This window comes from Epinephelus moara, chromosome 12 (assembly GCF_006386435.1).
Source record: "Epinephelus moara isolate mb chromosome 12, YSFRI_EMoa_1.0, whole genome shotgun sequence".
Taxonomy (NCBI): Eukaryota; Metazoa; Chordata; class Actinopteri; order Perciformes; family Serranidae; genus Epinephelus; species Epinephelus moara.
In genome coordinates, this window is record NC_065517.1 from 36,855,272 (window position 1) to 36,868,781 (window position 13,510).

General features: G+C 43.2%; 2 protein-coding genes across 5 annotated transcripts in view; one reads left to right on the plus strand and one right to left on the minus strand.

Annotated features, from left to right (window-relative positions):
* LOC126398977 (hormonally up-regulated neu tumor-associated kinase) overlaps window positions 1–13,510 on the minus strand; it is a 987,429-nt gene that overhangs the window by 479,629 nt on the left and 494,290 nt on the right. The gene's annotated exons all lie outside the window — the stretch shown is intronic.
* The window catches only part of bcl11bb (BCL11 transcription factor B b), a 41,610-nt gene that overhangs the window by 6,496 nt on the left and 21,604 nt on the right, over window positions 1–13,510 (plus strand). For 2 of the 3 annotated variants that reach the window (XM_050058667.1, XM_050058668.1), the window contains one exon: window positions 1,922–2,305. In XM_050058667.1, coding sequence (XP_049914624.1) covers window positions 1,922–2,305 — 384 coding nt within the window. The remainder of the gene's footprint in view (window positions 1–1,921; window positions 2,306–13,510) is intronic. The other variant, XM_050058669.1, reaches the window with a different exon arrangement.

Here is a 13,510-nt window from a genome sequence, read left to right on the forward strand (position 1 = left end):
GCAGAGTGACAGTGCCAACGCCTACTAATTTACTGGCTTCTGCCCCCGGGCTGTGTTACCCAACCGTAGGTTAACAAACAGGCCTCAATCTATTTGTCTCCGTGGAGATAAAGTTCAACTGCCCAGGTGTCTGTCATCTCGTCGACTTGATGTTGTCATTCACTCTCAGGATTCTGGCTCTCACGCCACCTGTCTCAGAAACGAAAAGCACGCCATATTGTTAGCAGAGCTCTCCCCGCGTTCTTATATGCGCCGCACATATGCACGCATGCATGCATGCACAGCTCCTCGGCCTGTGTGAGCACTCTGGAACATTGCTTCATGTGAATCATGGTCACAAGCTGTGAACTGTAGGTAAATATGTGTTTGTGTTCCTTCTTTGCCGCCAAAGATTATGAGATGGAAATTATTTGGCAGGCATCCAGGAACCCATCTCCATTTAGAGAAAAGATATTTGGCATCGGATCATCACTCCAGGGCGAAGCGAGTGGACTGGAACGTGTGTGTGTGGGTGTGTGTGTGTGTGTGGGTGTGTGTGGGTGTGTGGTTGGGTAGAGAGGGAGGGAGGGAGGAGGGGGGTGATTCATAGTTGAAAAGAAATATTTGAAATACTAAAAAAATTGGGTAAAACTGTGCAACATTCAGCCCGAGTTTAACGGTTATGACTGGGAATTTAGAGGAGCAACGCCTCCCTGGCAGTTTGAGATGGGTGATAAGAGAGTTTAGGATCTCTGCTCTGATAGCTACACACCGAGACACGGGCGCGCACAACCGGCGCGCACCCTCTTTGTCTAATCTTTGCAATTATTAGGGTGTCATGTTTGGAGAAAGAGAGAGAAGACAGAGGGGAGGGGTGTGTGTGTGTGTGTGTGTGTGTGTATGTGTGTGTAGAGGAGCTGCAGAGACAGGCAGGCGCTGCTACGCTCCTCTCCCAGGCATCAACACCTCTCCCTGGGTACCCGCTCGCTCAGACGCCCCTAGAGTCTCTGGAGCTTCAGGTTTCCTCCGGGCTTTTTAGAAGAGGACACATTTTCATACATTGGGGTGGTGTTTAAAAAAATGGAGGTTGTCCATGAGGGATTAAGCTGAGGGACTCAGTCTACGCCATAGGGGAGGTGGTGCTGGTGGTGGTGGCGGGGGGAGAATGTGTAATGGTTATTAATGACCGTGTCAGATCTGTGAAGAATGAGATTTACTCTCTTAACAGGACCTCGGGTTTGGCTTTATAGATTTTCTGTCTGTGGAGAATACCGTGTTCGAACTCACCTGTGTGCTGCTCCATTCACACACACTTAGACGTCTTACTGGGTTTTTTTTTCTCATTTTTCTTTTCGCTGTCTTATTCTGTGATACCATGAACACACACACACACACACAAACACACACACACACACACACACACAGGCTGGTGGTGGATGTGGCCTCCGCTACACTACACTTTGTTCTGCACAAGCTGGGGCTCCCACGTGGTGAAGGCAGCCGTCTAGCTATGACAGCTTAGTGTAGCGAAAGGCCCTCACCGGAAACCCAGCCTGCACTGTGAGATGAATAGCTTCCTGGCCACACACACACACACACACATAGATACAGAGAGGCACACACACACACACACACACACACACATACATAGATACACTGTATGTGCCGAGTCCCACCCACGCAGATCTCTCCTGGATAAGCTGCGCAGGTGTTTGTCTAGGCGAAGTAGCTTTGCAGCGGCGTTGTTTTGTGACATGAAAGTGACACAATTGAGTGTAATGATCATCTCGTGTGGTAGGGAGATAACGCTTTCATCAGGTAGTGTTATCAGGAATAACTAAACCTCTGCTTCTTTTTTTTTAACTCCACCTCACTTTCTTTTTGCTTTATTTAATTCTTTAAAAAAAAAAAAAAACATCTTGTCTCTTCTCTATTTCTGCAGCAGACGCCAATCATGACTCAGGGGCGGGATCTCCGTCTCCGGAGCCATCCAGCCCCAGCCCTCGGAGGGTGGGCGCAGGCGAGCATGACATGCTGACCTGCGGCCAGTGCCAGACCAACTTCCCTCTGGGCGATATCCTGGTTTTCATTGAGCACAAGCGCCGCCTGTGTCGGGGGCCCGGGAGCAGACCGGGGTCCTTCTCGAAGCCTGGGGAGACCGACGGGGTCACGGGCATTTCCATCTCGCCCAGGGCCAGGTCGCTGGAGATGGGCAGAGGGTCCATTCCGGTGGAGGTGGGCATCCAGGTGACCCCCTGCAGAGAGGAGGACCTTGAGAGGAGGCTGACGCCGGCCAGAGGGATCTGCCCCAAACAGGAGAGAGGAGGTACGCAGACTGGAGCACACTGTAAATAAGGATGCTCAATTCTAAGTTTTGAATAGAGCTCTGTCGTCAGTGTAGATGCACATGTCTTAAACACACACACACACACACACACACACAAACACACACACCTGCACACGTCTCTCACCTGTCCAAGACAGATAGCTCTCTTTAAAGAATCCCAGCTGCTTGTTATTTTGACAGTGGCCTTCAGGAGGGATTAATGTAGCCTGGGATGATTTCATTAGAGTGAGTGAGAGCCGCACTGTATGTCTATTCTGCTCCGTTCTAAGTAAAACATCACACACACACACACACACACACACACACATGCACGCAAAATCACAAACACCAAACAAACACACACTGGCAGGCCTGAAGGACTTCTTCAGCTGAAACCAATTGTGAAAGGCGAGGAAGAAGGTGATAGAGGAGCCGCCCCCAGTGTGTGTGTGCGTGTGTGTGTTTGTGTTTGTTTTTTTTAGCTCGTGTGAGTGCACATCACGTGTCTTTGTAAAGAAATCCTGCAGCATATGAAAAAAAGAGGTTAAGAAAGCTGATTAAAATTCATCTGTGTGCGTGGTGAGGAGAAGGGGATTAATAAAGCAGCAAGGCCGTTCATCTGGCTATGAGGGGGGGGCTGTGGTGTGTGTGTGTGTGTGTGTGTTGGGGGGGGGCTGTAGACTGCCAGCGCTGCAGGGAAACCAGTTCAAAGTTATCAGAGGAGACAGTCACCATCACACCCGAGAGCTGGGAAGGCTATCCAGGATTACACAGACTCCAGTAGACTAAGAGCGACTCGGTTAGAGGAGGCAGGCAGCTGCATTGTGGGATGTAAAAAGATTAGAACAGTTAACACAGAAACTCACCGCTCTGTCTTCAACTGGTGCGTTACAGAGAGACTTAAATAGTAAAGGGTGGACTTTTACACTGCGTTATAATATATTAAATGTACATACACAGGGGCAGATCTTCCTATAGGCGGGCGGCCGCTCAGAGGAGAGAGCGCCAAGATCTAATCAAAGAACACAAAAGTACAAAAAGAAGAAAAAACATACTGTATTCTTTTATTTTTTATTATTATTGTTGTTTATTTAAGTTTTTTTTTTTAATTGTAGTAAATACAATAAATATATAAGATAATTTTCTGGGGGGTGGGAGGTGTCGAGGAAGCTTACCGAGGGCCCCGAATGTGTTAGGTGCGGCACTGCACATGTAATGAAATGTCTTTAAAATTAGTAAATAAATGCTACAAGACAGTAAATATTATTATGGAGGGTTATAATGCTGAAGGCCTGTAAAATTCACATATTAGAGAATTTTAATTATATTCTAATTATTCAAGTTCCACATAAACACAAACAGACGTAGATTTCCGGGGGAAGAAGGGGGCACGTCCCCCTTATCCCCCCCAACAAAACATGAAAGTAGCAGAGGACATTTGATAAAATTAAAGACATTAACATCATGAATTGATGCGAAAAAGCCACAAATTGGTGCATGATAGGAAATAGGAAGTGTGTGATGCTTAAAAGTTTCTGACAGCGGACCCCTAACCCCCTGTTTTCATATGTTTTATACCCCCCCAATATTGAAACGAAACTTGCGACCTTGTAGACAAGTGTAGTACTGAAGACCTGTATCATACACACATTATGAGAGTTTGAATGATTTTTTAAAATTAAAAAAAAAAAGTTGCCAATGAACACAACCACACACGAGGTCCCTGTTAATATTTGCAAGGTGCATTTGTCCCCCGCAATAAAAACATGAAGGTAGAAGAGGACCTTTGAAAAACTTAAAGACATTTACATCATAAATTGGTGCATAAAAATCCACATGAATGCAGGAAGTGAAGTGTTTGATGCTTAAAATGTTCTGGCAGAGCACTGCCCCCCAAACTGAAACAAAATCTGCGACGTTGCAAACCCGAGAGAAGCTTTATGCCTTAGTTGTAATATTGTAGACCTGTAAAATTCACACATTAGAGAGTTTTAATTATATACTACTATTTTTAAAAAGTTGCAAATGAATACAAACACACACAGGCGGGGATTTCAGGGGGAGGATGGGACACACCCCCTTTAATATTTAGAGCATGTGCATTTGTCCCCTACAATAAAAACATGAACATAGCAGAGAATTTTAATAAAATAAAAGACATTTATATCATAAACAGTTGTAGAAAATGCATAAACTGGTGCAGAGGACCCTCAACCTCCTCTTTTCATATGTTTTATCTCCCTCTCCAATACTAAAACAAAAGTTATCACCTTGCAAAGACAAGAGAAAAGCTCTACGCTTTAGTTACAGTATTGCAGACCTGTAAAATTCACACATTAGAGAATTTTTATTGCTATACTTATATTTAAAAAAGTTAATGAATACAAACACACAGGCGGAGATTTCAGGAGGAAGGAAGGACATGCCCCTCTTAATATTTAGAACATGACGGTAGCAGAGGACGTTTGATAAAATTAAAGACATAAACTGGGGCATAAAAATCCACCAGAATGCAGGAAATGAAGTGTTTGATGCTTAAAACGTTTGGCAGAGGACCCTCAACCTCCCCTCTTTGTTTGTTTTATCCCCCCTCCCCAGTATTGAAACGAAACTTGCGACCTCACAGAGACAAGAGAAAAGCTGAAGACCTGTAACATCCACACATCAAAGATTTTTACTACTAATATATTAATATTTTAAAACACACAGGTGGAGATTTTGTGGGAAGAAGGGACACATGCATCTTATTGGAATGTGCGTTTGTGCATTTGAGAAAACAAACCTTGTGACCTCGCCAGGCTTTGTGCCTCAGTTATTGTTTACACATTAGAGTTTTAATGATATACTAATATTTTAAAAAAGGCACACAGGCGTAAAATCCGGTGGGAGGAAGGGAACACGTCCCCCTTAATATTCAGAACATGAGCATTTGTCCCCCCCAATAAATACACTTTTATTTTAAGACATTTACGTCACACATTGGTGCAGAAAAGGCACAAACTGGTGCACAGACATTGCACCAGAATGCAGGAAGTGAAGAGCTTGACAGTCAAAATTTTCTGGTGGAGCAAACCCAGCCCCCCGTCTTGCGTGCGTTCCCCCCAAAAACTAAACCCACACCCTACAAACACAAGACAGAAGTGGGTTAGGAGGTGCTTTTAATTTTAGTTTCGGTTAAATTTTGTTTGTACAGTTTTCACTGCAGAGTTCTGTAAGATGAATCCGGTCTGTAAAATATTACAAAATGTCTCACAAAGTCTCAGAACGTTACCGATCTGCACGTTTTGTTGATCTCAGAATCAAAGCTGGTGCAGACATCTCGTGTCGTCGCTACAGGAATCAGCACACATGCACAGTTTGTGTGTGTGTGGCCGGCAGCTGTGTGTGGCCACCATCTTCTGCGGTGGGAAATAAATCTATTGAAGGAGATCACAAACGATTCTGGGTGTCAGAGCTGATATATTTTTAATAATAAGAAACATTTCTTTAAATCAAAACACAGAGAGAGGAGAGAGTGATCGTTTATCATGTGGTGTAATTAGAAAAAGTCCAGACAGCTCGTCTTTTTGTTGCATTTTAGGTTTTAATGTTGACTCATTTTTCAGTTGGGAATTTAATAAGTGTTACACGGCCTCTTGCTGCAGCTCACCTACTGTAGACACTGCAGCAGGAAGGAAAACATGCATGTTTTTATATGGCAGTTTGTCTGTTAGGTGGTCAGAGGAGAAATATGTCGAGTTGGTGAGTGAGTCAGCCTGTTAGAGCGGCAGTCAGTTAGTCACTCAGACAGACAGACAGACAGACAGACTTATCACTAAGAGGACAGGACATGAAAGCACTCGAAGCCCCAAATGAAAGAGAGGAGGAGAGCTTTGTTCAACACATTAGATTGCCACTCAAGGCAGTCTCAAGTTTCAACCAAATTAGATTACATTATTAGGGCTAATTAAGTCCAATGTGTTAGCAGCACACACACACACACACTCTCTCTCACACACACACACATAAGGAAATATCACCACATTCGCCTGCACGTGGTGCTGAGAACTTTGCAGCCACACAAATATTTGCAGCACAGGTGACGACAAAATGTGCATCAGGTATAGAAACGTACATAATGTTCTGTAGCGTGCGTGAGATGCTTGTGTGTGTATGCACAGCCCTTAACCCTCTCCTCCCCGGGATTGTTTTGTTTTCTGCTCACCTGGTTGTGTTTTATAACATCCTGTCTGGCCTCTTTGTCTGTCAGCCTGCCTGCTTAAACTGCAAACATGCTGCAAGGCTAGCAGATTCAACCCCAAAAGGTGCAAACACACAAACGCACGCTCTCTGGTGCACCACGCTGTAGATGAAAAATGGCCCTTCTGTGCCCTATTTTTTTTTTTTCCTTGAGTTTCTCTTGCTGATGCATGCACTCTGCGTGTACATGTGTGGGCTTTGTCAGGGTATGTTAATATGTGCCTTGTATGAATTTGTGCGGTGTCTGTGAAGAATGATGCGTGTCACCAGGCAAGCGAGAGGTTGTCGCTAGGGGAGCGTTACCATGCTAAGACGACCCTGGCCCTGCTTTGAACCCCTCCCAGGACGGCTGGCGGGGCCCCCTCGGAGCACTTTAAGACATCCAGTACATGAGGGCCAAGTCACATCATGACTCCCTCTCTCTCTCTCTCTCCCTCTCTCTGTCTCTTTCTTTCACAAACACCGTGTGTCGAGATCACACGGTAAATATTTCATGAGACGACGTGAACGACGGCGACATCCTCAAACATCTCTCTTTATCTCTCCGGCCACCTCCGATCTCCCTGCTGTCACTTCTCTGGGCACGTCACTTTATTAGGCTGCTGGGTTGTTTTTGTTCGGTAGGAAGCTCGAATTTTTCGATCAAAGGATCTAAACGAGATACCCGCCACTTTAAAACTGTCACACCTGCATGTGTATTTTTTTTTTGCGGGTGTGAAAGTGTGGTAAAGTGCATGAGAGCGTTTTAACGTGATAAGATCAGGTTATTTTTTTCTCAAGCCAATTGGCATAAAGGGATTTTTGTTTTTACACCTGAAATGACTCACAGAGGTTTCAGGATGAAACCTGTGGTGTGACCTACAAAATGACCTTTGCGCCCAAACGGGTCAAACACTTGTTTCACTGCTGCTTAACCACTGTCCAGTTTCTACACCAGCAGCAGCAGCAGCAGCAGCAGCAGCAGCAGCAGCAGTGTGGATTTAAGGGTGTCTCTCCTCTTCCTCTCTTCTCCTCTCTTCTCCCCTCTCTCTGTTTCTCCCCCCATCTTTTTTTTTTCTTTTTGCCCCACCACCCAATGCTCCTTTAATCACCTGGCTTGCTCTCATTTCCATATTAAATAGGCTTTAATCATGAAAAGCAATCAGGCTTTTGCATATTCATACCTTCCCCTGTACGCCGGCTTCCCTGTCTCGCTCCAGTGCCAAGCAGCCAGTAATCAGTAGGCAGGCGGCGTAATGCCATAGCCCCGGCCCATCGCATGAAAACACACACACTGTGTGAGTTAGAAATAACTTCACATGCTACTTACGCATTATCTCTACTCGGAGAGAGGGAGAGGCAGAGATAGAGGGAGAGGGAGAGGGGTAAGAGATAAAAAAAGAAAGATGGCGAGACTGATCCCTGATTTGAGCTGCGAATATTTGTACAGAGGCTCAAGGAAAAGTCGATTTGCATAATGACTTTGTAGTTTTGCATTAATCACATTTGCATATGAAAATGCGTTAATTACTCCTGATGATTTTTTTTTAAAAACTTGCTTCATTTGATGTCCAAGCTCTGGGGTTGTGATTAGGGGTTACACGGTGGCAGTTGTGTAAGTGTGTGTGCCTGCAAGTGCCTTTCTGCTGCTCTCAGTGTGTGTGTGTGTGTGTGTGTGTGTGTGTGTTTATGTGTTCTTACATGAGTGTTTTGAACGCTTGCCAGGGAATTTATCTCGTGTCTGTTTTTGGGCATGTGTGTCTATTTTCATTTTCTCACTGGTGTGTGAGCGCGTGTGCGATTCCCAGTTTCTGTGAGTGGCAAATATTTCCTAATTCCTCTGTGGCGAGAAAAAAAAAAGAAGAAGAAGAAGAAGAGTACACTCCTTCCTCCATTTGAATACACATCGCTTGAACATGAGCACACTCATTCATGACACACTATCTCGTGCTCAAGAGTGAAAAGAAAATCAGACAGTGACAGACAAGATGTTAAGGTAGATATTTAGATCGAGATATTTAAAAGAACGACAACGTCTTGCAGACTTTTTAAACAATACTGTAGCTTGGAACCTGAATACAGGATGCTGCTTTTAGAGGCTCATATTTTAAACACAATCTCATTCCCATAGGTTTCTATTTTCGCACCTTATAGCGAAAAAGAAAATAGAAAGTAAGACTGAAGATATAGTGATGTTAGAGATTTTTAAAAGACGTTTCATACAGATAACACTATAGCGTAGGAACAAAAAGAGGACACTGCTTTTCGAGGTTCATGTTTTAATGATTTTTCGTGCTACGCTATCTCCTGCTCATGGGTTTCTTCTTCGCACCTGACAGTGAAAAAGAAAATCACAGCGTGACAGACGAGATATGGTGATGTTAGAGATATTTAAAAGATCGTCAGCGTCATACCGACTTTATAAACAATACTGTAGCGTAGAACAGAATACAGGATGCTGCTTTTACAGGTGCATAGTTTCATGATTTTTCGTGATACACCGTCTCTTCGCACCTTATAGTGAAAAAGAAAAACAGAAAGTAAGAGGGAAGATTCGGTGAGGTTGGAGATATTTAAAAGAAGTTTCATAATGCCAACATTGCACAGAGTCTATAGACAGTACTGCAGCTTAGACACAGAGTGAAGGATGTATGATTGTTCATGATACAGTATCTGCCTCTCATGAGTTTCTTTTCTGCACCTTATTGTAGAAAAAAGAGTGTGAGACGAGATGATTTTAGAGATATTTATACAGACTGTTGCTTAGAAATAGAGCAGAGGAGGCTCCTTTTAGAGGGTTATAGTTTCTGCTGCACTGCGATGCACGCGCCAGGCTGGATTTTATTTTTGAAACATTTTAATGCCGTTTTAAAAATGAGTGAAATAGAAAATCCAGCATCAATCATTTCTGTTTTATGTATTTTGATTTGTATGTGCAGCATGACTGCACGTGACTCGCTCTGTTTAAACAGATGCATGCAGCCTCAGCCCTGCACAGCCACTTGTAGGCACCGGTTCAGCGTAAAAAGTGAATAATTCACTCAAATAACTCCATTTGTCGTCGCAGTTTCTACGCTTACGACCTTACAAATTAACCCGATCAGAGCCCAGTTATGTTCCTAACAAACAAACAACAACAGAAATATTGTGTTGGTGGATTTCTACTCTAAATGTAATTCGCCATCAGTCGCAAAAAAACACGTACTGATTAGGGGACTTTATTTTGTGTTTGTTTTTCTGTCCATTCCAGTGGACGCAAAATGACAATTACAGACCTTTTAATTAAATTAATTAAGTTAATTTATTTTTAATGAGTGGTTAACTCTTATCAATGACTGAAATGATGCTTTAAAACATATTTCAAATATATTTTGACTGAAAATTTTCCTCCATTTCTGAAGTATCTCCTGTACACAGTACGTTTAAAACCTCCTGAGGTGAATATTCTGCGTACACATCCACTGGGATGCACTATAAGCTGATTGTATCATTAGAAAATCAACTCACAACTGTATTTTCCTTTTCCCGTCACATTTTCCGGTGACACTCCCTCGTCCACTCCAACGGACGGATATTTTTAAAAAAAATCCTGAGTAAAAGCCACAAATCTCTCGCATGATTTTTTGACTTATATCAGTAATATGACATCGTATGACTCCCTTAAACACAGTTTAAACACAAATTATGTACATTAACAAGATGATTAATGGACTGAAACGTGCCTTACGCTTCTTCCTTTCCTCACAGTCGGCCATGCTTGTTAAAAAAGGGGGCGTGGCTCCACTGCAGTCCACTTTAGATGATGTGGAACACTGTGATTGGCTTATAGACATCTTGTCAAATATGTCTGTGCATTTAGGTAGAGTCGAGTGACAGTAAGTCATGGAGTTACTGGAATTGACCGGGGATCTGAACGGGTTAATGACAGAGGAAGATTTCCAAATAGTAGCACAGCGAAAGAAAAACTTGTGTCGTAAAAATTAAGTCAAATAATTAAAGAGTTTCTGTCATTAATTCACAAGTTGTTTGTCTTTAGGTATATATGAGCATTTAGGTTTGAATACATCTGTCTGTGTGTGTGTGTGTGTGTGTGTGTGTGTGTGTGCAATTACAGTATACGTGTCCCTGCCTGTGTATGGGCCCCTAGAGTTGTTGGCCCATAACAGCGCGCCTCAGACAGGACCACCCCAGGGGCCGTCTGACTCTGCCTGTGTCTGTCTGTCTGCTCCATCCAGCAGGGTCAACTAGGTCTGTGAGAGCTGCTAAAGTGGCACAGCTGCACACGCACACCGCCACAGCCACCTGACACACACACACTTGCAAACACACACACACACGGATAAAATGCATTTATGCAGAAAAACTCAACATGCATGCAGGAGTACACACACAGATAAGAGCCACACACACACATATGTGCATGCTGGAACGCATACAATGACTCCCATCTCACATTAAGGCCTGCATCTCCCACCAACACACACACTCATGCACACACACACACACACAGCTTAAAGGCTCCCACATGAAGGCATCAAACGCTCCACAGCCAGCTTTATGGCACTCATATGGCAGCAGATTTGATATTTTCCTACCACAGCGGGGGAATAAAACTCGCCACTAATTTGGACTGCGAGCGCCACCGCTAACTTTCAGCATGTGCCGACTGACTGTGTCTTCCAGATGTGTGGACTCTTTGCTCCTTAACAGCCTTACTTAAGAGGCATTAGAAACCTCACACCCCGTCCCGGCTACGCATGGAGAGTGATGACGGCGCTTTGGTATTCAACACAAACACGCTGCTTTGTGTTGAGCTTTGAGTGAAGTGCTGATGTGAACTTCATGGTTTCGCTGCTACGGCCCATAAGTCGTCTTGTGTCAGTGCTGTGAATGTGTTTATGTTCTTTGCATAAATAGCTATAATCAAGGTAATCTGACTGCTGCTCTGTAGTTATTCCAGTTCCCCTCTCTGCTGCTCCTCTCTGCCTGTGACATATGATAACAGGTGTGCTTTCATCAGTGCTGAGTAATGTTGCAAATGTTAGAAAGGAACCTACTGTGATTACAGCACAAGCATGCATGTGTACGTACACTCTCGCTGGCATGCAAGACCCCGAACGAGAACCTGCTCAGCAACACCTCTCCACAAAACCTACACGACGGCCGTGCAGATAAAATCCTCATGTGTCTGTGTGTGTTCAGCCATTGTGCAGCCTGCCACACATTAGTGCATAACATATAATACGCCCCTTTCAGGAGTAAATGGGGAGATTTTCTGACCGGGGCGTTCACTCACGTTTTCTTCTTCTATTGAAAAGTAGCGTGTGTTTGCCTTTGGGAGGAAAAGGGCTACCATTAGTACTTGTGAAAAGGAAAAGAGATGGCGCTTGTTAGCAAGTCAGACACGGGTAATCCTACTTGCGACGCTGTTGTTGTTCCTTTTCCTCTTATCTTATTAGCGTCCCGCTCTGATTGGGCGGGATTGTGGGAGAAGAAAATGAGGAGACAGCGTTTATGGCCGTCTTTTTCCTTTTACAGGCTGCTTCACCGCAAGAGATATTGAAAGCCTTTCATGGTACACTTACGATTGCCCTTATTTCATCCACTTATTTGTCTCCAGCAATTACTCGCAGGGAGAACACTAGACGCAGACAAACACATGATGAACATAAGCCGCCTTTATGTCGGGTTGTCACTTAGATGTAAATCAGGGGTGTGCCAGGAGCAATATTTAGTCTGCAAACAACATATTATTGATACAAACTATATTCTGACATACACATTCTGTGAGTTGAATGATGGCGAAAAACCATGAACAAAAATGCACCAAACATATAGTTAAAGAGTCAGTCCAACAAAAAAATGGTGAGGTCTTGATACATCTTTTCCTCAACAACACTACAGAGCACTTAAAAATGCAATTTAAAACAATTAAAAGCAACATCTCTTCACTGAAACAGCATAACTGTGGACAGTTTCCATAGGGACTATTTTTTCAGGGGGTAGAAAGTAGTTCCTTTATGTTGGTTTGTCTCTTGGATGTAAATCAGGAGTGTGCCAGGAGCAATATTTAGTGTATAAACAACATATTGTGTATTGATACACAGCATAGTTTTCTGTCATACACACTCTGTGAGCAGGTAAAGTTGAATGAAGGCGAAAAAAGCCTGAAAAAAAAATCTAATTTCTAATGTTAAGGATCAGTTCAACACAAAATGTTGAGGTTTTGTCGCGTCCAAAACAATACAACATCTCTTCCCTGAAACATTAGTGTGAACAGTTTTGATAAAGACGAAGACAACAAGAGGTGGCTCCTGATTATCCACAGCACCAGAGACACGTTATCTCTAAAAATGTATTTTTTTCAACACTGTGAGCACCACTGACATGTAGCGATGGCACCCATTTTTGAGAACTGGGACGAAACCTTATAGTTTTTTATTTTTACGTCCTCATAATCAGGCTGGAAAAATACCCTTCAAAAGATCAAAGTCTTGACTGTGAAACCTTGTAATGGACCAACATCCCAGTGATTTAATTTCTTCTTAAATAGCGTAAATGATGGATGTCAGAGGGAAGATGTGACGGAGTTGACAGAAAGGACCCATTTTATTTTTCAAAGTTGCAGAGCTCTCATAATGTCATAATTTTATTTTTGACACAACTTGCAGGTACACATTAACCAATAACTGCTGTCAATATCACAGACAGGTAAATAAACGAAACAGAAAAATTTTAACAAAAACTGTTGGACCTTCTTTTAATAACATTATACCTCATATAACACAGCTCTACTGACCCTCCCCGTCCTCAGGGGTCTTTCTCCAAATTCGACTATACGTGTATAAAGTTTCTCAAACATGTGTTATAGTGTAAAAATAAAGACAAAATTATAAATACACATTCAGACCATTTCTCTAGTTGAGTGCCTCCCTCCTAGCCTCAAGCATGATGTAACCTTCCCCCTTCTCTTCGCAACATAGAACT